The 26988-nt window shown below is 41.1% G+C and overlaps 2 protein-coding genes across 2 annotated transcripts; one reads left to right on the top strand and one right to left on the bottom strand.

The window, feature by feature from the left end:
* Positions 1-7113: 7113 nt before the first annotated feature.
* LOC131950502 (derriere protein) lies at positions 7114-16134 on the bottom strand. Its single transcript, XM_059312695.1, has 3 exons — positions 15138-16134; positions 12345-12510; positions 7114-8131 (listed from the first exon to the last, which is right to left on the bottom strand). Exons 1-3 carry the CDS (start codon positions 15348-15350, stop codon positions 7251-7253), a joined length of 1260 nt encoding a protein of 419 aa, XP_059168678.1. The 5' UTR covers positions 15351-16134; the 3' UTR covers positions 7114-7250.
* Positions 16135-21121: 4987 nt separating this feature from the next.
* LOC131950515 (uncharacterized) lies at positions 21122-21709 on the top strand. The gene has a single exon (XM_059312706.1). It carries the CDS (start codon positions 21122-21124, stop codon positions 21707-21709), a length of 588 nt encoding a protein of 195 aa, XP_059168689.1.
* Positions 21710-26988: the final 5279 nt, after the last annotated feature.

Genomic DNA, 26988 nt, shown 5'->3' on the forward strand with positions numbered 1-26988 from the left:
TCAGAGACATTGGGTTTTTAAAGTACTGGCATGGGAAGTATTTGAACCGTGATCCTCAAGGCTAGAGACCAAAACAGCAGGATTCAGCTGTTCCTAATGATTGGTTATAATGGCACCAACAAAACTTGACAGCAGGATTCATCTGTCCGCAATGGTTGGTTATACTGGCACCAACAAAACTAGACAGCAGGATTCAGCTGTCTGCAATGGTTGGTTATACTGCCACCAACATGTTGGCTCAACAGCTTCTCTACAAAACATTTGATCAACAAACCAGGCAAATTTTAAATTAACATTTGATCAACAAACCAGGCCAATTTTAAATTAACATTTGATCAACAAACCAGGCAAATTTTAAATTAACATTTGATCAACAAACCAGGCAAATTTTAAATTAACATTTGATCAACAAACCAGGCAAATTTTAAATTAACATTTGATCAACAAACCAGGCAAATTTTAAATTAACATTTGATCAACAAACCAGGCAAATTTTAAATTAACATTTGATCAACAAACCAGGCAAATTTTAAATTAACATTTGATCAACAAACCAGGCAAATTTTAAAATGTCAACATGAATTGTGCTCTGAGATGTGCTTATAAAATAAGTTTTGATACCTTCAGCTGTGCTGGGTTGTTCCATGTTTGACTTTACCTCCAGCTTTGTTGGGCTGTTCCATGTTTGACTTTACCCCCAGCTTTGTTGGGCTGTTCCATGTTTGACTTTACCTCCAGCTTTGTTGGGCTGTTCCATGTTTGTACCTCCAGCTTTGTTGGGCTGTTCCATGTTTGACTTTACCTCCAGCTTTGTTGGGCTGTTCCATGTTTGTACCTCCAGCTTTGTTGGGCTGTTCCATGTTTGACTTTACCTCCAGCTTTGTTGGGCTGTTCCATGTTTGTACCTCCAGCTTTGTTGGGCTGTTCCATGTTTGACTTTACCCCCAGCTTTGTTGGGCTGTTCCATGTTTGACTTTACCCCCAGCTTCGTTGGGCTGTTCCATGTTTGACTTTACCCCCAGCTTTGTTGGGCTGTTCCATGTTTGACTTTACCCCCAGCTTCGTTGGGCTGTTCCATGTTTGACTTTACCCCCAGCTTCGTTGGGCTGTTCCATGTTTGCCTAAAACTATTTTGTACATAGACTTGACATACTTGTTACTTGTTGTTGGTTGAGCTGATAAAGCAAGGCTAGTGACAAGTTGGTCCATGTTAGAGGGAACACCTCCTCACCTGGATACATGGTGTCATCTGTCTGACATGGCAGTCCATGTCACATAGCAGTCCAATGACTTGCATGTCAGTCTAGTGGCAGTGTGACATCAGTGCCATGCCACTATCTGGAAGCTTATGCTTTACACCAGAAATTATGACATACTTTACACTTCATAGTGTATAATTTGTCATTTGCTGGTATTTATATAAACCTGATTATTTTGAAAGTGCTCACTTTAAAATTTGTCGAGTTCTTCAGCAATACTCTTGTAGTTTTATTTATGTTTATAAAGCTACAAATCTTGCAGTACGTTGGCAGTGTTGTCCAACATAGTTGAAAGGTGAGCACACATGCGTGCAAGAAAAGTCAAACAATTTGTTTCAAACAATTTTTTATAGCCTCATCTCAGTCAATTGACACAGTCAACTTGACACATGTACAAATGTATGAATTTGTTTAGAAACTTGTTCAGCACATATTTTGTTGGCAGTATAAGCAATTTTTTTTAAACACCCAAAGCTGCAATTTAAATTAAATCTTTAATTAATAAAAATATTTCTAAACATAACTGAAGTCTGTTAAGACTGTTATCACTTTGGTTATTTTTCTAAAAGTTGGAAGCTCTTGTATGCAGCTGGTTTTGGAAACGTTAAACAAAAATTATTTTTCACCCTTCTGAATTCTATTTAAACACTAAAACAACCAAAACTGAACATTCAGAAAAATTTTAAATTTGCAATTTATTTTTCTTTATATTTTTTTCAGAGAACTCTTGGTATGGGTAACTTTAGTTTTGAAATTTCCATGATATATTTTTAAATATTGTAGACATCATGACAGTAATGTATTATTTTAAAATTAGTGCACTCCAAAAACTATTTGTTAATAACAGAGTAATGTATTACCTCCCCTAGCTAAATTAGATTTGGACCAATGTTTTGATATGACTTGTTTGTTGTGATTTCACAAACATTTCAAACTATTTTTAATGATGACATATGGCAATACAAAATCACCTTTAATTTATAAAATATGAAATAACCTTTTGTCATGTTAGAAATATAAGAAATACGCCGTTTGTTTTAAAAAAGAAAATCTAAGAAAAAAATTGGGAACTTGACCAAAAACTTGGTCAGAAAAACAAAGAAATAAAAACAGGCAGTTTGACTGGAGATAAAAGATTCCCTCCTGTTCAAACTGTTCTCAGCCTGTTTTATTTCTTTGGTTTTAGGATCAAGTCTTTATATAGTTCATATGTTTTAATTATGTCTTTTAAATATGTTTTTACCTGTTAATTCTTTCCCTTTTTGTTACACCTAAGTTTCCATTTTTGTGTTTTTACAGTTTTCTAGTTTGCCTTTTTTGCCTACAAATTTTTCTCTCAAATTTTTCCCATCCAATAATTTATGTCAACACAACAAAGGTCAGATCTGTTTAAAAGATTCCATCTAAAACATTGTTTACATTCTGTATAATAAAAACCCAAGAGCTGGTATATTTGGATGAAACAAATCACAAAATTGTACAGTTGAGAGGACATTTGATTGTTGAGCTGTAAATAAACCAACAACAGCACCATTCTAGGTGAATTAACCAACAACAGCACTTATAAACATTCTAGATGAATTAACCAACTACAGCACTTATAAACATTCTAGTTGTATTAACCAACTACAGCACTTATAAACATTCTAGCTGTATTAACCAACAACAGTACTCATTCCGAAATATTTGTTTCCACCCTGAATGATGTCACAACCAGGCGGTGGTTGTGAAGGTGGTTGCAGAACAACCACCTGGACAACCATTTCACCATTTTTCTTTCAGAAGACCCAGAACGAGTCTTTTTGACCAGGAAAATGGTTAATGGTTGAGATGGTTGCTGTGAGACAACCACCCTCACATCACCAACCCCTGACCTTACTTTGACATGACAGTAAAAATTGTGCAGAAAAAATATTTTTAGAAGCAAGTGTTGGGCTGTATAATGAGTATGTTCACAAAAGCAAACAGCACAGATCAGTTAATTGTTGGATACACCAACTAGTAGTCCTACCATTGGTTCTGTTACTGTAAACTTCTAGTTGGCCTACCATTGGATCTGTTACTGTAAACTTCTAGTTGGCCTACCATTGGATCTGTTACTGTAAACTTATTCAATTTCACCCCATATAAATGATGGAATCCTCAAACTGTTCCGCCACTTACTAAACTAGTAGAATAAAATCTTCAACAAAAATTTGTTTTATTGCTGTGTGTTGAGGCACTACTTTTGACTTGCTTCTTTTTGTTTGTTTTTATCTTACTAATCCAATCCTTCATATTGCAACTTCAATGTTTAACTATTAACCCTTTATGTACAATATGTTTACAAATTAACTTTTTAGTTACAGAATTTACCATTGTTTTATATTTATTATTGTTATGTTTAATTTAATAAAAAAATATTTTCCAAACAAAAAAAACCCCACAATAACAATTTAAATAAATAAATTATGTATTATTTTTAAAAATTTTTTCTTCTCTGTACATTTACAATGCTTTTTTAGTAAAAAGAAAAAAAAACATGTAATTTTTTGTTATTATTTAGGTGTGTATTTTAAATTAAATTTTGATTATTTTATTGATATTTTGTTTGTTTTATCTAAACATTTATTGTGGGAGAACAAAAACGGTACAATCTTGTATTGTTTGTGTAAACAGAAACATTGCACCAGATCGTATTTTATATATCAATACAGATATTGAAACATGATTTAAAAAAAAAAAAACACAATGTGTACTGAAAACGTATCAATTATGGGATATTACACCTTTGACTAGGAGCTATTAATTATTTTTCAACAGCTCGTTTATTATAAAATTTTTATTTTTTTGGTGTATTGCACATCTGCTTGCTCTTTATATTATCATTACCTCCCCTTTATAACGTATAATATATTATCTAGGTACAAGCCTTTTAAAAATGTCATATATCGACCAATTAAACAAGTTTTTAAAAAAAATTTTAAGTGTTTTAGTATACGCGGAAACTGGGAATATTGATCTGATATTTCACACAGATCAGACACTACTTAATACAGACAACTAATAAACTCTTTGATTCAGTGGTGACCTGAACATTGACTGTAACCGGATGTTGTAACATCCCATTTAATGAAAACTCTAATCCTTCAGTCGTAGTCACTAATTATCCAGGTTTTTTTTTCTACGTTTAAATCATTTTCAAACAGGAGAAACTAATGTTCCAACTCAAAAAATTTCTATTACGTTACATGTGTAATACATAAACTTGATGTTTAATTTTTTTCTTATAAGTTATTCTTTGCTTTTAATTAATGAATAAACTTTTAACTCCAAATATTGTGTTTGTGTTGTCATGGTAACTTTTAACTGCAAATGTTGTGTTTGTGATGTATGGAAGCAGGTTCTCACATAATCAGGACTAGACAGATAAATCCCTACCTGCGTTGACACCTGTATGTGTCAGATGATAAATCACGTGATATCTGACACTGAAAGGTGCATGAACCAACGCCCATCCATCTTCCCCCCTCCCAATCCCAACCTGACAATTAAGACTTACGCAACACCTGACATGTTACCCCAACACCTAACATGTTACCCCAAATATGTTACCCCAACACCTGACATGTTACCCCAAATATGTTACCCCAACACCTGACATGTTACCCCAACACCTAACATGTTACCCCAACACATGTTACCCCAACACATGTTAACTCAACACCTGAAATGTTACCCCAACACCTAACATGTTACCCCAACACATGTTACCCCAACACATGTTACCCCAACACATGTTACCCCAACACCTGACATGTTACCCCAACACATGTTACCCCAACACTTGACATGTTACCCCAACACCTGACATGTTACCCCAACACATGTTACCCCAACACATGTTACCCCAACACCTAACATGTTACCCCAACACCTGACATGTTACCCCAACACCTAACATGTTACCCCAACACCTGACATGTTACCCCAACACCTAACATGTTACCCCAACACCTAACATATTACCCAACACCTAACATGTTACCCCACCTGCCATGTTACCCCAACACCTAACATGTTACCCCAACACATGCTACCCCAACACCTAACATGTTACCCCAACACCTAACATGTTACCCCAACACATGTTACCCCAACACCTAACATGTTACCCCCAACACCTAACATGTTACCCCAACACCTAACATATTACCCAACACCTAACATGTTACCCCACCTGCCATGTTACCCCAACACCTAACATGTTACCCCAACACATGCTACCCCAACACCTAACATGTTACCCCACCTGCCATGTTACCCCAACACCTAACATGTTACCCCAACACATGTTAACTCAACACCTGACATGTTACCCCAAATATGTTACCCTAACACCTGATATGTTACCCCAACACCTGACATGTTACGCTAACACATGTTACCTCAACACCTGAAAACACATTCATCTCGATTTTTTTTTCGTGTCACCCTTCAGCTACAGACGACAATATGTTATATTTGGGTGCCGCCCCCATCCAGGGTATGGCCTGTGTCTAATGTGTGCAAATTTAAGCATAATACTTTTTTTTTCTGCAAAAGGCAAACTTTAACATCAAAATAAGCTACGTTTATTGGCCCGAACCCCCTCCCACCCGCCCCCCCCCCCACACACACACACCAAGAGAGGTGAAAGGTATGAGAAAATGCGGCAGTTCTGGTTGGGATTTGTTTTTACACCTTTAATAACTTTACAAAATTCAAACACAAAATTGTTCAGGTAGATAATTTATTTCATTAAAAAAAATAATACACATTATTTACAATATAACAGAAAATCACGACTTGAAATGTAATAAACATTTTTTTCAAATATTAACAGTGAATATAAGTGAATAAGCTAAATACAATTACCAAGAGAGTTTCAAATTTGTAATTCAAGTATGTAATATTGGAGGTGTCCAGATTTTTATGCCAAAAGAAACCAAGTGACCAAGTGACCAAGTGACCAAGTGACCAATATTCTAATTACTCTGCTTCAAAAACACGAAGTGCCTAACCATTAGTTATGAACAACTAAATCTAGGTCATATCAATGGTCCACAATAATGTGGTCGTGCATTAGCAGGTCATATTAATTTATTTTTTGTTCCAAAATAATTTGGTCGCGTATCGTCTGGACGACGCAGTATTCTCGCAACAACAGAACCAGACGCGGTCATCTGGCTGGAAAGTTACTGACTGTTGGATTCACATTTTTATTAACATTTTAATCAACATTTTATTAACATTTTATCACATACATTATTTACAATTAGCTGGCGATTTAAAATATTGTCGAGGTACGGTATTTGTGGAATCGATTCGACGTCTGGTAATCGATTCGAGTGGTATCGCTTGTAGATATTGTTTATCACGATTTTAATATTTTCAAACTAATTTCAAATTATGGATCTAGTTTCTAAGTCTGTCTTTTATTTTAGATTGTGATCGATTATTTCTTGTACTCGATTTGATTACCAACTATCTACCTCAGAAATGCACATTTTCATAACGTCAGTATAAAGTTGTCGTAATTCATAAACAGAAAAAGTAATAATCGTTTCACCAAATATAATGTCAGAACTAATTTGATTTAACAGGATTTATCATTTGAAAAACAAACAACAATTTAAAAAACAAACTGTTGATGTTAACATTTAAAATTGGATGAGCATTAGTGTCTATTGATGACGTAGTATCGTTAATGAAACGATACTTCAGTGCGAATATGACTGTGGATACAGTCGTAAGTTTTAATCGTAAAATAATTATTTCGATTTTTTACTTTAGGTACTGGGACGGAATATTAAGCAATTCATAATTAATTAATTAATTAATTAATTATGCGAGACAACACAGGCACAGTTGCATAGATTATCATCTTTAGTTAGTTGCCTTTTAAAATATCATTAATTTTATTCGATCGAAGATTCCAGTTTTTAAAAAATGTCTAAAGTTGGCCAAACTTTACCTGCAGCCACATTCCTCGGCTATCATGTCTTCATGGTGCCTGACCACGATCTCGTTATACTCAAAGTACATCATGCTGAGCGGACTCAGCTTGGTCGGTACACAGCACGGTACGGGCGCTATGTTGGGCTTCTTCATGCGCATCAGCGCCTGCAGCATGGCGTGGTTCGTCGACTTGTGTTTGGGGTCCACGGGAGACGGACAAGTCCCGAAACAAAATCGGGCGTTAAATTTTTTGGGGTGAATTATCCACTGACCCCACCCTATGGTGTTGAAGTCGACGTCAAAGTTATGTAACTGGCAGTTTTCTTTTTTCCCTGGACGCGACCAGCGCCTGCGCGGTGAACTTTGACCTGCTAGCGGTGTAGCGGGAGATTTGGTCGCCGATCTTTTTTTCCTCGCTTTGGTGGAAAAATGCGCAGATAAATTGTCTTTTCTACCATCTTTCTCCGTGAAGCTGGAGTACATATGTGCGAGAAACTCGCTGTCCTCCAGATACAGAACGATGATGGCACGGTCCGGGCCCGCATTGAGCGACATCAACCTCTCAAGTCGGCTGCTCACCCGAAAGCTGAGGCTGATGTTCCCGTGCTGGCTACTCACCCACGGGTGAACGAGTCGAGTCACGTCCAAAATGTCGTACTGACTCTGTCTAACGCAGCGCTCCCGGACCACGACTTTCTGCAGCAGCTTGCCGTTCTGTCTGACGCTGACGCGGAGCTTCATCTCGCGCGGCCTGACGCTGGTTTGGTCGTGCCTGACGCTGGTTTGGTCGTGCCTGAAGAAGCGAATCTCCGCCGTCCTGAGCTTCTCTTGTAACGGCAGGGAGGGGATCTGGAACTCTGCCACGGGCTTGCCTTTCTTCTTGGTCCAGGAATCTGAGTGGTCAAAACAGTTTTCATTAGGTCAGTCCAAACCTTGTTATAGAATAGTTTTCATTAGGTCAGTCCAAACCTTGTTATAGAATAGTTTTCATTAGGTCAGTCCAAACCTTGTTATAGAATAGTTTTAATTAGGTCAGTCCAAACGTTGTTATAGAATAGTTTTAATTAGGTCAGTCCAAACTTTGTTATAGAATAGTTTTAATTAGGTCAGTCCAAACCTTGTTACTAGAATAGTTTTCATTAGGTCAGTCCAAACCTTGTTACTAGAATAGTTTTCATTAGGTCAGTCCAAACGTTGTTACTAGAATAGTTTTCATTAGGTCAGTCCAAACTTTGTTACTAGAATAGTTTTCATTAGGTCAGTCCAAACGTTGTTACTAGAATAGTTTTCATTAGGTCAGTCCAAACCTTGTTATAGAATAGTTTTTTTTAAGCGGGAATTTTATCTGGATCTTTTAAAACTTTCTGTAACCGTTAGAGTGGACCCCTCCCCCCCCCCCCACACACCCGGGTCCCAGCTTCCCACACATACGGGTCCCAGCTTCCCACACATACGGGTCCCAGCCTCCCACACATACGGGTCCCAGCGTCTAATGGACCGGCCAGTGTAAACGGTGCTCACTTTTTAAATTGGATGCACATTCAATGTAAATTGTAGGCTTTTTAAAGCTGAAATAACAAGTTAGCTTGATGAATCAGTCTCTCTCTTTTTACTCTCTCGATTACAGAGTAGAGAGAAAGTTTTGTAATCGTGTAGAGAAAGTATTGTAATCGTGTAGAGAAAGTTTTGTAATCGTGTAGAGAAAGTATTGTAATCGTCTAGAGAAAGTATTGTAATCGTGTAGAGAAAGTATTGTAATATGGAAGAAGAAGTATTGTAATCGTGTACACAAATTGAATGAGATTTTGACATTTTCGACGTTAACGCCACCCCACTTTATCGTGTACGGAATATAAAAGATGTATTGTAATCGCGCGACCGTCTCAAGTGTGATTTTTTGACAAAGTTTGACGTTTTAGAACATTCCGGGACAAGAAAAAAAATACTTTTTTTTCCAATCCTGCCCGTCAGTGTGTGTATATGTCTGTGTGATATGTCTGTGTGTATATCTGTATGTATATCTGTGTGTGTGTGTATATGTCTGTGTGTATATTTGTGTGTATATGTCTGTATGTATATGTCTGTGTGTATATGTCTGTATGTATATGAATGTGTGTATATGTCTGTATATGTCTGTGTGTATATCTGTGTGTGTATATGTCTGTGTGTATATGTCTGTGTGTATGTGTCTGTGTATATATGTCTGTGTGTATTTGTCTGTGTATATGTGTCTGTGTGTATGTATGTGTGTGTATATGTCTGTGTGTATATCTGTGTATGTATATCTGTGTGTGTATGTCTGTGTGTATATGTCTGTGTGTGTATATGTCTGTATATGTCTGTGTGTGTATATCTGTGTGTATGTGTCTGTGCGTATATGTCTGTGTGTATGTATGTCTGTGTGTATATGTCTGTGTGTATATGAATGTGTGTGTATTTATATGTGTATATGTCTGTGTGTATTTGTCTGTGTGTATGTATGTGTGTGTGTATATGTCTGTGTGTATATCTGTGTATGTATATCTGTGTGTGTATGTCTGTGTGTATGTCTGGGTGTATGTCTGTTTTGTGTATGTCTGTGTGTGTATGTCTGTTTGTCTATGTCTGTGTGTATATGTCTGTGTATATGTCTGTGTGTATGTATGTGTTTGTATGTATGTGTATATATGTCTGTGTGTATGTCTGTGTGTATGTCTGTTTGTGTATGTCTGTGTGTATGTCTGTGTGTGTGTGTGTATATATGCGAAGGTTTCTATCGATGTTTGAAAGATTTCTGTTAAACACAAACACCAGTTGTCCCAAACACCAAACACTATTTGCCCCAAACACAAATTGCCCCAAACACCAAACACCATTTTCCCCAAACACCAAACTCTCAAGACAACGACTGTGCCAGGTTTTCACCTATTAATGTTGGAGAAATTTGATGAAGAGCGGGTTTTGTCCGCGGGATTAGCGCAGGAATTTTATACTGTTGACCGAGGATTAGTTGAACACTCCAGATTTTTTCCCGGTCAATCTTTTATATGGAAACCACATTACGCTAAAAATAGCTTCGGGAATTCGCAGTCATTTAGCTGAGCTCAACTGATACATCGCCTGTTGTATTTCACAACTGCTGGGCCACTAGCGCATTAAATCTCGCACTAATCCACGATAAGGGTAGCCGGCGATGGTGGGGAAGTTAGATGGGCTTTTAACTACGGGTATCTTCTCACCGAACACCGCATGTGTGTTGGGATATTCCCGGTCTGTGTTCTCTGGCGGCCCAGATAAGGGGGATAATTCTCCTTTTGTTGACGTTCTAATGAGATTTCACAGCTCACCGTGAGACTTGGGCATAAAATAAATGTTATGATAAATATGTATTTGGCTCTGCTCAGTGCAAAGATCGAGATAAAACATGATTTAGGAATACAAAATCGTTAGAACAAGATCGATTTACTGGTGAATCAATCATTTTTAAAATGTGGTGTTCATTGAGTTGTATTAAGTATTTGGCATTGAATAATTTTTAATAGTAACATTTTAGCAATTTTTAATTTTATTTTATTCAGCTTTTTGTTACACGTCTGTTAGGGATGACGTCATGTGTTTAAGACGAAGCCTGTCGGGGGAGGGTGTGTGAGTGTGGGTGTGAGGGTGTGAAAAACATGACGTCATGTTTTTTTCTCTGAATGTGTTAAACTGGTCGAGCAACAGACGAAAATAGAATCCGGATGTCTGGTTGTCTGTGTCTAGTGTATTGGATTGTCCCCGGTCTCAGCATTGTTGATACGAAACCTGTTTTTGTCGGTCTTTAATGTGACCTTTTTAGACGCATTACAGTGTACTCATTAAAGCTTGAAAAATCGGAAATTTAATAGTTTATATATGTCCATTAAAAATCAGAAATTTGATAGTTTAGAAATGTCCATTAAAAATTATTTATTTCGTACGGAGCTTGAGGATGTCATGAAGGGGCAGTGTCACTAGTGTGGTCAGAATTGTCCCCAGCCGCCTTTACTTTCCCTAACGTGGGTTAGGTACCCGTCAGAGCTGGGTGGACTCATGGACATTCTACTGACTTGAACTCGGATTCGAACTTAATATTTTCGGATTTTCGGAGTTAGCAGTGTAGCGCTCTACCGCTATGTCACGCCGTTCCTTAATTATTTTATTTACTAGTTTAAAATTTGTTAGCAGCCAATTATTCTGTCATTGTCTGGGCCTTATGTTTTCAAGTATTGCTCAATTACTCGGTACTTTAGTTACTCGGTAGTTTAGTTACTCAGTACTTTAGTTACTCGGTACTTCAGTTACTCGGTAGTTTAATTACTCGGTACTTCAGTTACTCGGTACTTCAGTAACTCGGTACTTCAGTAACTCGGTACTTCAGTAACTCGGTACTTCAGTAACTCGGTACTTTATTTACTCGGTACTTTAGTTACTCGGTACTTCAGTAACTCGGTACTTTAGTTACTCGATACTTCAGTAACTCGGTACTTCAGTAACTCGGTACTTCAGTAACTCGGTACTTTATTTACTCGGTACTTTAGTTACTCGGTACTTCAGTAACTCGGTACTTCAGTAACTCGGTACTTTATTTACTCGGTACTTCAGTTACTCGGTACTTCAGTAACTCGGTACTTTAGTTACTCGGTACATCAGTTACTCGGTACTTTCGTTACTCGGTACTTTAGTTACTCGGTACATCAGTTACTCGGTACTTTCGTTATTCGGTACTTTCGTTACTCGGTACTTTAGTTACTCGGTACTTTAGTTACTCGGTACCTCTTGTACTCGCACGGCTATCAGCACTCAGCTTTTGAATTCGGCAGACGTCAAATTGATGACGGCAGACGTCAAATTGATGACGGCAGACGTCAAATTGATGACGGCAGACGTCAAATTGATGACGGCAGACGTCAAATTGATGACGGCAGACGTCAAATTGATGACGGCAGACGTCAAATTGATGACGGCAGACGTCAAATTGATGACGGCAGACGTCAAATTGATGACGGCAGACGTCAAATTGATGACGGCAGACGTCAAATAGATACCAGACGTGTATTTAAAATGAGATGACCTAATGAAATGTGGCAGCGTGCTAGATGTACTCACGTTTGCCGGAAAAACACCGAATCGTGTCGGTGACGGGGGTCTCCGACTGGCTGAGAAATAATTTCCGTTTGGACTGAAGTTCCTTGAAGAGGGTTAGCATGAACTGGGTGGAGGGCTTGTTGTAGTCATGCTTGCTGCGGCCGTTACGGTAGAAGTGGAACATCACCTGTTGGTAGAGTTAGGTCTTAGGTCAGGTAAGGGGATACTTGAAGGGGTTACGGTAGAAGTGGAACATCACCTGTTGGTAGAGTTAGGTCTTAGGTCAGGTGAGGGGATACTTGAAACAGGTACATGATGGGCTGACCTAATGATGGGATGACCTAATGGGCTGACCTAATGATGGGCTGACCTAATGGGCTGACCTAATGGGCTGACCTAATGGGCTGACCTAATGGGCTGACCTAATGATGGGCTGACCTAATGATGGGCTGACCTAATGGGCTGACCTAATGGGATGACCTAATGATGTGCTGACCTAATGATGTGCTGACCTAATGATGTGCTGACCTAATGGGCTGACCTAATGGTCTGACCTAATGGGCTGACCTAATGATGTGCTGACCTAATGATGGGCTGACCTAATGGGCTGACCTAATGGGATGACCTAATGATGTGCTGACCTAATGATGTGCTGACCTAATGATGGGCTGACCTAATGGGCTGACCTAATGGGCTGACCTAATGGGCTGACCTAATGGGCTGACCTAATGATGTGCTGACCTAATGATGGGCTGACCTAATGGGCTGACCTAATGGGATGACCTAATGATGTGCTGACCTAATGATGTGCTGACCTAATGATGTGCTGACCTAATGGGCTGACCTAATGGTCTGACCTAATGGGCTGACCTAATGATGTGCTGACCTAATGATGGGCTGACCTAATGGGCTGACCTAATGGGATGACCTAATGATGTGCTGACCTAATGATGTGCTGACCTAATGATGGGCTGACCTAATGGGCTGACCTAATGGGCTGACCTAATGGGCTGACCTAATGATGGGCTGACCTAATGATGTGCTGACCTAATGGGCTGACCTAATGGGCTGACCTAATGGGCTGACCTAATGGGCTGACCTAATGGGATGACCTAATGATGTGCTGACCTAATGATGTGCTGACCTAATGATGTGCTGACCTAATGGGCTGACCTAATGGTCTGACCTAATGGGCTGACCTAATGATGTGCTGACCTAATGATGGGCTGACCTAATGGGCTGACCTAATGGGATGACCTAATGATGTGCTGACCTAATGATGTGCTGACCTAATGATGGGCTGACCTAATGGGCTGACCTAATGGGCTGACCTAATGGGCTGACCTAATGATGGGCTGACCTAATGATGTGCTGACCTAATGGGCTGACCTAATGGGCTGACCTAATGGGCTGACCTAATGGTCTGACCTAATGGGATGACCTAATGATGGGATGACCTAATGATGGGCTGACCTAATGGGTTGACCTAATAGGCTGACCTAATGATAGGCTGACCTAATGGCCTGACCTAATGGGCTGACCTAATAGGCTGACCTAATGGGTTGACTAATGATGGACTGACCTAATGTGATGACCTAATGATGGGCTGACCTAATGGGTTGACCTAATAGGCTGACCTTATGATAGGCTGACCTAATGGCCTGACCTAATGGGCTGACCTAATAGGCTGACCTAATGGGTTGACTAATGATGGACTGACCTAATGGGCTGACCTAATGATGGGCTGACCTAATGATGGACTGACCTAATGATGGGCTGACCTAATGATGGGATGACCTAATGGGCTGACCTAATGGGCTGACCTAATGGGTTGACTAATGAGTTGACGGGATGAATTCACATGGTACCCGCCTCAGTATGTCTGGCCATCTAAAAGTATGTTGCAACTAACGGGCCTACATAATAGTACGTTGATCCTAATGTTCGCACCCATAGCCGAGTAATTGCCTGATTAATTAATTAGCAACCAAAACTGGGGCCAGGATTTGAAGCTTAAAACAATAAACAAGTTGCCTGTCCTAGTTAGAAATGTTTCCCTAGCTGTCGGTAGTCAAAAACATCGCTTGCATAAAAAAATTCGGTTCAACTAATCTTTCCTGGCTCAGGATTTTTAAATCGTCTTCAATTTGCGTTTTATAACAGAAAGAGTGAAAGAGATTATGAAGTCAGAATTCCGCCCAAAATATTAATTTTTTACTAAACATTTACGTCCATAAGAAAATGTGATTAAAGGGACATTTTTCTGACGAAAATCCAAAAGATAAATACTTCTTATTTTATCGATATGTTAGTAATTTTAAAATATTTGTTGTCAGTTTTGTAATACGGTATTGATCCTATACTTTAGCAATATATACCTAGCACTGTACAGTTTTTTTTTAAAATAATTCATACAGCGGTTTGGCAGATATAACGAAGTTTCAAGAAATTTTTTGAAACCTAATGTATGACTTATGACTTCATTAATGTATGACTTATGACTTCATTGCCTTACACTTATTTAATGTCATATATCCACAAGTTCTAAAACTGTCGGACTTTAACTTTTGAAACCAATCCAAACGCGAGAAACAAACATGTTCCAATTTGAAACACATGCCGACGTGAACTGCGAGAAAGATAGCCATGTAACGCCTCAGTTTTTCAAATTTAATTGGCTCGCCGTATGAACCAACGCGTGCACAACTGGCGCTAATTTAAACACAATGGCAGTTGATAATTAAAATGAGGTCAGAGTACTTTACTAGCAAGCTAAAGGTCAACAATGCAATAAGGTCACCGAGACCCACTTACCTCATCTTCCTTCACCTCCTCCGGCGGGCTGGACCAGACGACCAGATCTTTCTCTGGCACCGACGACAGGGAGGAGACGGGCGTCAGCACCTGACTGGGGTGGAAGCCCCGGGGTGTCAGCGCCTCCACCCACCCCACCCTGGCACAGAGCAGCATCAGGCAGAGAACTGAGAGGGAGTACAGGCCTGGTGTGACGCCATCATTCGCCTCCATAGCAGTCCCGGCTCTTGACACGACTGGTCTAAATATAGCCGGCCCGAGTCAACTTCCGGTGACGAGTGAAGCCGCGCAGACGACACGAGAGTGCTTGAAGCAGATGATCAACAAAGGCGTCGAACATATCACCGTTTTGAAGTTGTCCATATCACTATCAGCAGGCCGCGTTTCTGCCGCAGATCATTCCGGCTCGAGTATCGCCGGACGATAAAGAAGGCAGACGACACCAGGTTTAAGATAGCCAATCACACCCTGACTTTCTTGCTACACGGTCCTATCTTGTCCTTAAGGACATTTTCTGTGCAACACTTTTAATTAGAATGATAAATTTCAATTCACGATTGCAGCAGGAAACTTGGAATATTTAAATACACACAATCTCTACAGTGTAGGCTAGACACTTAGGTACTCAACAACAGTTAACAGAATGTCGCAGATGCTTCTTGAAACCAAAGCTAAATGATGTCAAATTGACAGTGCAGCTGTATCAGTGTGCATATGACACCCACGCCTGCTACCGTGATATCGTCTGCCACGAAGGTAGACCAACCACCTGACACAAAAAAAAATTCACGTCAAATTATTAACGGCATGAAACATGACACAGTCTCTCCAGGTATTAACAAATGTGACGCCCCTTTCAACTAACAGATTGCTAATCCAGTGGAATATAGATCTGGTCGGCTTAGTGCACTGGTTGATGTAGTGTACTTGGTGTACAACCAACAGCAGACGGCAAATAGCAGACAGCAAATAGCAGACAGCAGACAACAACCAAGACAGTGAATCAGAAGGAGTGTATGAGGGCGAACAACTGACTGTCTTATCTAGGCGAGGAATGGGGGCGGGGTGATCTAAAGACAACAATCATTGTCACGTGACAACAATCATTGTCACGTGACGGTGAGGGTGGGCAGGCCAGGCCGTCAGATTTTGTCAGGTCTAATGACACGTCGGGTGGACGGACCTCGGGACGTTGCGTGGACGGGTGGGGGTGGGGGTGGGCCCGGATCCACCCTGATGAGGGCTACCCCGCCCTAACTGGGACACTGGCGGGCGGGCCGGGTGACGGAGGGGATCGAGTTCTTGACCCAGGGGTTGGGGGGGGGGGGGGAGGTTATGTCAGGTCATTGTTGTATAGTGAAACAATTCGAACGTTGTCATGGGGGGGGGGGGGGGGGGTCATTGAAGAAAAAGTTAGTGAGAAAAGCAAAAGATCAATTGAGAGATAGTAGGCTAGGATAAATAGGAGGATGGATGGATGGATGGATGGATGGATGGATGGATGGATGGATGGATGGATGGATGGATGGATGGATGGATGGATGGATGGATGGATGGATGGATGGATGGATGGATGGATGGATGGATGGATGGATGGATGGATGGATGGATGGATGGATGGATGGATGGATGGATGGATGGATGGATGGATGGATGGATGGATGGATGGATGGATGGATGGATGGATGGATGGATGGATGGATGGATGGATGGATGGATGGATGGATGGATGGATGGATGGATGGATGGATGGATGGATGGATGGATGGATGGATGGATGGATGGATGGATGGATGGATGGATGGATGGATGGATGGATGGATGGATGGATGGATGGATGGATGGATGGATGGATGGATGGATGGATGGATGGATGGATGGATGGATGGATGGATGGATGGATGGATGGATGGATGGATGGATGGATGGATGGATGGATGGATGGATGGATGGATGGATGGATGGATGGATGGATGGATGGATGGATGGATGGATGGATGGATGGATGGATGGATGGATGGATGGATGGATGGATGGATGGATGGATGGATGGATGGATGGATGGATGGATGGATGGATGGATGGATGGATGGATGAGTGGGTGGGTGGTTGGGTGGGTGGGTGGGTGGGTGGGTGGGAGTGAGGGAGGGAGGGAGGGTGCAAGATTCGACCTACACATGAAATGGTGAACCATTGTACGACTAGGCTACCCTTAGCACTAACCAGTTTCTCTAAAATCACGGGATTTAACACAGGTTAGTGCACAACAAGCGTCTGTGTCACCAGGACAAACTCTGTATGTCACCACTAAACAGGACAAAGTCTATGTGTCACCCGAACAAAGTGTATGTATAACAAACATATCATGTACATTGTATGAAGAGCGAATGTGGATGTGGTACTAACCTGCCCAGGTAAAAAGATGGTCCAGTCACCGGAATTCCCTGACTGCTGCCCAACCTTTCACCAGAAATGAGACAGTTGTTGTATTTGTAAGTCGCAGATCTTGCTGTCGTCAGCGTCGTTTCGCCCCCTAGCAGATTAAAGATTAAAAATAACATGATGCAATGGCTGCCATATTAAGTGAAGCATGTCAGAAGACCACACACAATACACTTCCTATTTCAAAAGGCAGCACCCCATCCACACCCCCCCCCCCCAACCCAACACTCGTACACTCCCCCAGTGGCGTCGCTAGGTCGGGTGTCAAGAGGTGCGGCACCTAATGGTGTCACCCACCCCACAACGAAAACAAGTTAATAAAAAGTCTAGTGACAATTTAAGCGCAACTTCCTTAATTAATTTTTTGTGACCGAACGGAAGTATATTTTTGAAAACTTTCTTCGGCAATATTTTTCTAAATTTTGGCAGGAATCGATTGGTAAATGTTTCAAGTCGCTAAGTGGTCTGGTTGCCGAGATATGGGCCATAAACTGCATTTTTTCTATGTATTTTGGCTTTTCCGGGAAATCCAGGAAGGAATTCCGGGAATTTTTTTGGCCCACAATCATCATCGGAACTTGCTTAACAAAATTGCTTTTGGAACTAGTCCTCGATATTGCTTCGGTGAGGAGGACACACATCCATCCAGAACAAATTAATAATCGCAATTGTCAGTATGGAAATTGCGCTAAAAATTATACATATATATTTTGTGCTTATATATATATATATATATATATATATATATATATATATATATATATATATATATATATATATATATATATATATATATGTGTGTGTGTGTGTGTGTGTGTGTGTGTGTGCGCATGTGTATATGTATTTAAGTATATCTTCCTTTTTTATGTATTTAAATTTTTTTGAAGTTACGCACTTTTTGGCTGAACTTCGTGCTTTTTTTTTTAATGTATAGGAAAATAATTAACATAGCGACCAAAATACAAATACTTTTTTTACAACGTTTGAATCCGCTAGAAGCTCTTTACCTCTTATGGGTATACTAAATTTGTAATCAAATTACTATAATTTTACATATTCCATTGCATAATACACAAAATGTAAATATTAAACTGATTTAAGGCGAGAATTGTTTTAGAACCTTTTGGCAACTCTTTTCATGGCTGACGAAAAGCGCCAAAATGTGTCAATGTGACAACTTTTTATTGTCTATTGACATGTAGATTTGTAAATTTCTATGCACTTTCAACCCAATCCACTCTTTACTTTGGTGTCACCCCCTTTACCTCTCCTCAACGCAAACTTTTTTGTCGAATGGCGTCAATCTATATTAATCCACCTAGAACAGTTATAAATGCGAATGGAAAAATCATTGTTGTTGTAGTACATTATTAAATTTGGTGTCACCCTCCCCCACGCCAGAAGTCGATAGACATATCAGTTATTAGAACTCTCTACAAAACCGAAACCTTTTCTTCAGGCAAATGTTACAAAGTTAAGTTGGTGTCACCCCCCCCCCCCCCCCCCCCCCGTGATAGCTTTAAGCTGTGCACAGATAATACAAACGATGATTATCTTTAGTCCGTTATTAATACAGCTGGACGTGGCAGCGTTTTCTCTATCGAAAAAAAAATCGCAGGTTTACGTCATGGTGTCACCCCCACCCCCACCCCACCCCACCCCTCCCCCCCTTCTTGACGGGATATGTCAACATTGCTCTTAAATGACAATTTAACTCTTTTTAATCATTTATTTAACTGGAAAGATAATTTTTTCTACATATATTTTGTTTATTTTTGCCTTGGTGTCACCGCCCTAAATAGTGTCACCCGATGCGGTCCGCACCCCCTCGCGACGCCTCTGCAACCCCCCCCCCCTCACCTAACTACTAAATAGGATTGTGACTTATGAATTCAGTTTAAATTTGAAAAAAAAATCTTAAGTTTCTCTTGAGCATATAAACATCCTGGGTTCAGATACAACTGTACTGTCGTTTTTAATCTTAGAAAATTCGAATTAGAAACATGAGCAAAGATTCCCCCCTCTCCTTCCACCCCCCCCCCCCCCCCCCCCTAGGTCCTATACAATAAGCTGCGTGTTATGTAATCAAGTGGTCTGCTGGTTTGTCCTTCCTATCGGTAGCTGGTCCCATCCCCCCCCCCCCCCCCCCCCCCCCCACCGTACCCCCACAACTGTGAAAACATTTGTGTCATCACAACAGCTGGGGTCGTGAGAAGCGGCAGACAACCCCGTTTACATGTGACCCCACCACCCCGCCCCCACCCCCTCTTACGTCATCAGAGTACCGTCCCTTGTCGCTTCCTTCACAACACTGATCTATGTTTTACACGGGCCGAGTTATCTTCCCCTTGTGAGTTGTCTCCCTGAGTTGTCTCCCTGTAAACAAGAGAGCCAGGGATTACCGCCCTTACAATGGTCAGCGGTGGCCGCAGCGTGTGAAATGGCCAGTGGCCAGATCGCGTGCCCGGTTTGTTTGTGCACAGACGGTCATCGTTTGACCTCAGGTAGCCTCGTCTTGATTGCCGTGACTCGTGAGTTCAAAGGTCAGCGATACGGGAAATACAAAACCTGCTTTACAAAACCTGCTTTACAAAACCTGCTTTACAAAACCTGCTTCACAAAACCTGCTTTACAAAACCTGCTTTACAAAACCTGCTTTACAAAACCTACTTTACAAAACCTGCTTCACAAAACCTGCTTCACAAAACATGCTTCACAAAACCTGCTTCACAAAACCTGCTTTACAAAACCTGCTTTACAAAACCTGCTTTACAAAACCTGCTTTACAAAACCTGCTTTACAAAACCTGCTTCACAAAACCTGCTTTACAAAACCTGCTTTACAAAACCTACTTTACAAAACCTGCTTCACAAAACCTGCTTCACAAAACCTGCTTCACAAAACCTGCTTTACAAAACCTGCTTTACAAAACCTGCTTTACAAAACCTGCTTTACAAAACCTGCTTTACAAAACCTGCTTCACAAAACCTGCTTCACAAAACCTACTTCACAAAACCTGCTTCTTTCCGCCTAGTGGGGTATACATCTGTATCAGCACAATACAATTACTTGTGCTTAATTAGCACAATACAATTACTTGTGCTTAATTAGCACAACACAATTACTTGTGCTTAATTAGCACAATACAATTACTTTTTAATTAACTAGCACAACACAAATAATTTTGTAATTAATTTAGATCAATATCCTATGTGAGCAACCTCCAACTGAACCTAATTCTGGCACCACTCACCCCTTGGCTACTCAAGGTTGGGACAGTATGACGTCACTGAAGCGGAACGGTGCAGGCCGCGCTGTGTGGGATCTCGCCACGCTCCAGTGATTTAATGGCGGCACAAACTGAGGCCCTAATTGCAATCGTGTCCAGCGGTCCGCACGCGCCGTTTATTGACGGACGTCAAGTGGACAGAAGGCGTGACCACTTAGTCACGTGACTCCCTAGTAACCAGGCTGGACAGATCAAGTGTACCGCCTGTTATAAAGGGGTGTTCAAGTTTTAGCTGGATGTTGTATTTGGTTGGATGGTTTGGCCAACAGCACTGGTAAACAACAGCACTGGTCAACAACAGCACTGGTTAACAGCACTGGTCAACAACAGCACTGGTCAACAACAGCACTGGTCAACAACAGCACTGGTCAACAACAGCACTGGTCAACAGCACTGGTCAACAACAGTGCTGGTCAACAACAGCACTGGTCAACTACAGCACTGGTCAACAACAGCACTGGTCAACAACACTGGTCAACAACAGCACTGGTCAACAACAGCACTGGTCAACAGCACTGGTCAACAACAGCACTGGTCAACAGCACTGGTCAACAGCACTGGTCAACAACAACACTGGTCAACAACAGCACTGGTCAACTACAGCAACTGGTCAACAACAGCACTGATCAACAACAGCACTGGTCAACAACAGCACTGGTCAACAACAGCACTGGTCAACAACAGCACTGGTCAACAACAGCACTGGTCAACAACAGCACTAGTCAACAACAGCACTGGTCAACAACAGCACTGGTCAACAACAGCACTGGTCAACAACAACACTTGTCAACAGCACTGGTCAACAATGGACAACAACAGCACTGGTCAACAACAGCACTAGTCAACAACAGCACTGGTCAACAACAGCACTAGTCAACAACAGCACTGGTCAACAACAGCACTAGTCAACAACAGCACTAGTCAACAACAGCACTGGTCAACAACAACACTGGTCAACAGCACTGGTCAACAACAGCACTGGTCAACAACAGCACTGGTCAACAGCACTGGTCAACAACAATGGTCAACAACAGCACTGGTCAACAATGGTCAACAACAGCACTGGTCAACAACAGCACTAGTCAACAACAGCACTGGTCAACAACAGCACTAGTCAACAACAGCACTAGTCAACAACAGCACTGGTCAACAACAACACTGGTCAACAGCACTGGTCAACAACAGCACTGGTCAACAACAGCACTGGTCAACAGCACTGGTCAACAACAATGGTCAACAACAGCACTGGTCAACAATGGTCAACAACAGCACTGGTCAACAACAGCACTAGTCAACAACAGCACTGGTCAACAACAGCACTAATCAACAACAGCACTGGTCAACAACAACACTGGTCAACAGCACTGGTCAACAACAGCACTGGTCAACAACAGCACTGGTCAACAGCATTGGTCAACAACAATGATCAACAACAGCACTGGTCAACAATGGTCAACAACAGCACTGGTCAACAACAGCACTGGTCAACAACAGCACTAGTCAACAACAGCACTGGTCAACAACAGCACTGATCAACAACAGCACTGGTCAACAACACCGGTCAACAACAGCACTGGTCAACCAAAATATCCGTGTTTTACCTACCACATTGCTGTTTAACAATTCATGCTAATAATGCAATTATATTTTTTCCCCAACACCAAAACAAAGTAATAAAAAGAATTCCCCACCCCCCGGAAGTAATGGTTTTTTGAAGGGAAGTAATTGTGTTTTTGTAATTTATCAAGGGAAGTAATTAGTGCTAAAGGACAAAAGTAAGTAATTTTCAGACACAATTAGAATTTTTGTTAAGGGTAATACATTTTTCTTTAATTATGTTTTATGCACATGCTGCAATTAACACTATAAGTTTGAAAAATGAAAGTTGTTTTAGAAAACCTTCAAAATTATTTTTTTTAAATTATTAATTTTGATAATAAGCACTTTAGATATGTTAGACAATGGCAATCAACTTTAGTTTTTTTGTTTTTTTTTTTTTGCTTAATTCAGTTTATTACAACAGGTCCGCCCGTCCTACCGTCCACCCACCACATACTGAATTGAGCTTTATATTGTAGCGATCTGATGTGGCGAAGAAAGTGGGTGAAATATCTTGTGAGGATTGGGTGCAGTTAGAGCAACTGGAGAGATTAGTGGATTAGTGTGTTATAATGGGAGAGATTAGTGTGTCGCAATGGGAAAGATTAATATCCTGCTAACGTCTTTATCCATGCCATACAAAAAACCCCTCTCGTATAAAAGGTAAGATTGTTTATGACAGTTCACGCTGTTGTGAGGTTGGGTAAAGACAGCATTCTTTGTATATTGAAAACACGGGGGGGGGGGGGGGGGGGTGACTGCCTCCTGTGGTATTTTAAACAGAGTCCCGTGGTGGGGCGACACCCGATCCAGCATTGAGAGTGGGGTTGTGTGAGGTAGCTCCTGTCACCCCCCCCCCTCCCCCCCTTGTCATCAACTAGTCTAGGTAACGTATGTTTAGCTTATGTCTAGGTTATGATGTCTATCTAGCTAAGGTCTAGTTACCGTCTATCTAGCTAAGGTCTAGTTAGCGTCTATCTAGCTAGGGTCTAGTTAGCGTCTATCTAGCTAGGGTCTAGTTAGTGTCTATCTAGCTAGGGTCCAGGTAGCGTCTATCTAGCTAGGGTCTAGTTAGTGTCTATCTAGCTAGGGTCTAGGTAGCGTCTGTTTAGCTAAGGTCTAAGTAGCGTCTGTTTAGCTTAGGTCTAGGTAGCGTCTGTTTAGCTAAGGTCTAGGTAGCGTCTGTTTAGCTAAGGTCTAGGTAGCGTCTGTTTAGCTAAGGTCTAGTTAGCGTCTATCTAGCTAGGGTCTAGTTAGCGTCTATCTAGCTAGGGTCTAGTTAGTGTCTATCTAGCTAGGGTCCAGGTTGCGTCTATCTAGCTAGGGTCTAGTTAGTGTCTATCTAGCTAGGGTCTAGGTAGCGTCTATCTAGCTAAGGTCTAGTTAGCGTCTATATTATAGCTATGGTCTAGGTAGCGTCTGTTTAGCTAAGGTCTAGGTAGCGTCTGTTTAGCTAAGGTCTAGGTAGCGTCTGTTTAGCTAAGGTCTAGGTAGCGTCTGTTTAGCTAAGGTCTAGGTAGCGTCTGTTTAGCTAGGGTCTAGGTAGCGTCTATCTAGCTAGGGTCTAAAGTGCGAGTAGATTCAGCCCCTGGGTCAGTGGACCTTCTAACAGACGGGGACGAGCAGATCAGCTGACCCTCCCCGCCCATCTAGCAGACGGGAGCGCCCCAGGGCCGAGACGGGACGATTGCGGCCCGGGCAGGCGATCAGATCGTCTGGTGTATTGTCCAGCGATCAGCCAGCGAGCAGACTCCAGCAGGTTCCACCAGGTCACACATAACGGATGTCAGGACGAGATTTCTGCCGCCTAGGGTGTCACCTCACCCAGCAGAGGTGGCGGAGAGTCACACGTAGGGATGCACGGCCGGCCGGCCAAACTTGGGGGGATTACACTAAAGACCCGACCCCCGGGGCTAGCCAACACAGAGTTCCTGTAGTCCAAACATTTGTCAAACACGAGCAGGTATTGATTGGCCCCACCCAGCCCCACCCAAGGGACTGCGGGACAAATTAGCCAACAGAATACTTGCGTTATGGACGTTCATTTGTCGCCATTTTGGTGACGTTTTCCACAATTTTATGCCGGTCATGCCAATCATGGCAAAGATATTGGTGATAACAATTGTAATTATTTCATGAGGAGTGGGGGGGGGGGGGGTCGCTGTGTTGTATGTGTGTGTGTGTGTGGGGGGGGGGGGGGGGGGGGGGTTAGACTGGTGAGGAAGAAAATATGTTGGTTGTGGAGGTGGTTGGGGAGGTGGTTGGTTGAGAAAAAAGGGGTTGGGGATTAAAGTCATGTCCGTGTAACATTCCTCGAATGAGTGGACTTAGAGAACACGTGACTACATTTTATTCTACAAATTTGAACTCACTTTATGTTGACGTCTATTCTTAAAGCATTTATTGAAATGTTAACTAATCAGGTCGATTTGATTTGTAACATAAATTGAGAGATGTATTCTGATATTTATGAAATTTACAACAGAGATTTGATTTGCCCCTGAGTATCTGTAAAAGCTGTCACCCCCCCCCCCCCCCCCCCGCCCTAAATGCCGTCAGAGTCAGAATAGCCCCAACGAAAACCAAACCTAAAGTCACTGGACTCTCCCCCCCCCCTCCCCCTGTTGTCCATGCACCAACAACCCTCTCTACGCTTGGTCCAACATCCAACATCGCCGCCATCTTATCCAACCATCTTCAATTAAGTTCCATTCTACAGTTTCCATAAGTCATTATCTAAAAAACCATTTCCTCCCAGCGGTCACCGTAAGTTCCCCTTTGTGATCGGGATTTCCCGAATGTTTAAATATATCTCCTAGTCCACCTGCGGACAAAAGAAACGGATTTTCCCCTTCTATGACTCGACACATGGAGCTGCGCTTGTACGGAAACCACTGGATCAAATTTTTTTTTGCCCCGTTTGGAAATTGACCTGGGATGTATCGGTATCTGGATCTGGATGGTGGATCAGGATGGTGGATCTGGATGGGATCTTTAAATCAACATGGAGTCCAGGTCTGGTGGCAGCGGTCGAGCAGGGCAGGCGAGGGGAACAATGAGTCAAATAGTGGGGGGATGATGGCGGGATTTAGGGGCTTTACTGTGGTGGGGACTCGTGAGAAACACAACTGGTGTGAGGTGTGGACCTGGGTTACAACCACACCATAGCCACACCACATCACAACTACATGATACCACAGCCACACCATAGCCACACCACAGCCACACCACAGACACCACATCACAGCTACATCATACCAAGGCAACCATACAACAGCTACACCATACCACAACACACCAGGCCACAGCGACAGCAGCTGTCGCTGTTAGTGGCTAATGACATTCTAAGCTCATGTCAAATGGACACGATCGAGTTCACGATGATCCTTCCACTATTATTGTTAACGTGGGTAAAAATCGTGATTTTTTCATTTTTTTTTTTTTTTTTTTTTTTTTTTTTTTTTTTTTTTTTTTTTTAGATTTTGCCATCAAAGCAGCTGTAAAAAAAAAATCCTTGTCTAAAAATATTTTACAATATATTTAGAATCAATGTTATAATCCAGAGAACTTGAGAGTAATTTTTTTGATGAGTTTAAGGCTACATTTCTATTTATTTTCATCAAGCCAAAGTTAAAACCTAATATTCCACTTTCGTAAGACAAACATTGATTGATGTACAGGAACTCCACTTCATAAAATAAAATCGATATGTTTAAAACCACAAGAAATAGTTCTACCATTTTTGTTTACATTTGTGTTTAAAATGTAAACACATAATTTTTTTTTGTCTTTTTCATTAAAATTGTGTTTATTTACAAAAATAATAAAAACATCAAATACATCCAATCTTGTATTAAATCCACAAAATCAAACATGATTGAGTTGACGAGCTTTTTATAACCATATTTATTTTAATCACACCTTATATGATTTTAAAAATAATAAATGGGCCTTTCGAAAAATTTCGAGACGGTTCTCGGTTGTGTTCATTCTCTTTGAGAATATAGAATCATCAATCCCCCACCTCTCTCTATTATATACCCCACATCTGTATATTATATACCACACATCTGTATATTATATACCCCACCTCTCTCTATTATATACCCCACATCTGTATATTATATACCCCACATCTGTATATTATATACCCCACATCTGTATATTATATACCACAAATCTGTATATTATATACCCCACCTCTCTCTATTATATACCCCACATCTGTATATTATATACCCCACATCTGTATATTATATACCCCACATCTGTATATTATATACCCCACATCTGTATATTATATACCACAAATCTGTATATTATATACCCCACCTCTCTCTATTATATACCCCACATCTGTATATTATATACCCCACATCTGTATATTATATACCCCACATCTGTATATTATATACCCCACATCTGTATATTATATACCCCACATCTGTATATTATATACCCCACATCTGTATATTATATACCCCACATCTGTATATTATATACCCCACATCTGTATATTAT

The sequence above is a fragment of the Physella acuta genome, unplaced genomic scaffold (genome assembly GCF_028476545.2).
Source record: "Physella acuta isolate Inbredline_101_S28 unplaced genomic scaffold, ASM2847654v3 ptg000769l, whole genome shotgun sequence".
Lineage (NCBI taxonomy): Eukaryota > Metazoa > Mollusca > Gastropoda > Physidae > Physella > Physella acuta.

Bases quoted from the DNA above. Each gene is read 5' to 3' on its own strand.
- LOC131950502 (XM_059312695.1), bottom strand. From the start codon at position 15,350: ATGGAGGCGAATGATGGCGTCACACCAGGCCTGTACTCCCTCTCAGTT. The intron at 12,511-15,137 runs GTAAGTGGGTCT...CTCTACCAACAG, and splicing joins AGGAGGTGAAGGAAGATGAG to GTGATGTTCCACTTCTACCG. The intron at 8,132-12,344 runs GTGAGTACATCT...TTGACCACTCAG, and splicing joins TCGGTGTTTTTCCGGCAAAC to ATTCCTGGACCAAGAAGAAA.
- LOC131950515 (XM_059312706.1), top strand. From the start codon at position 21,122: ATGGTTTGGCCAACAGCACTGGTAAACAACAGCACTGGTCAACAACAG.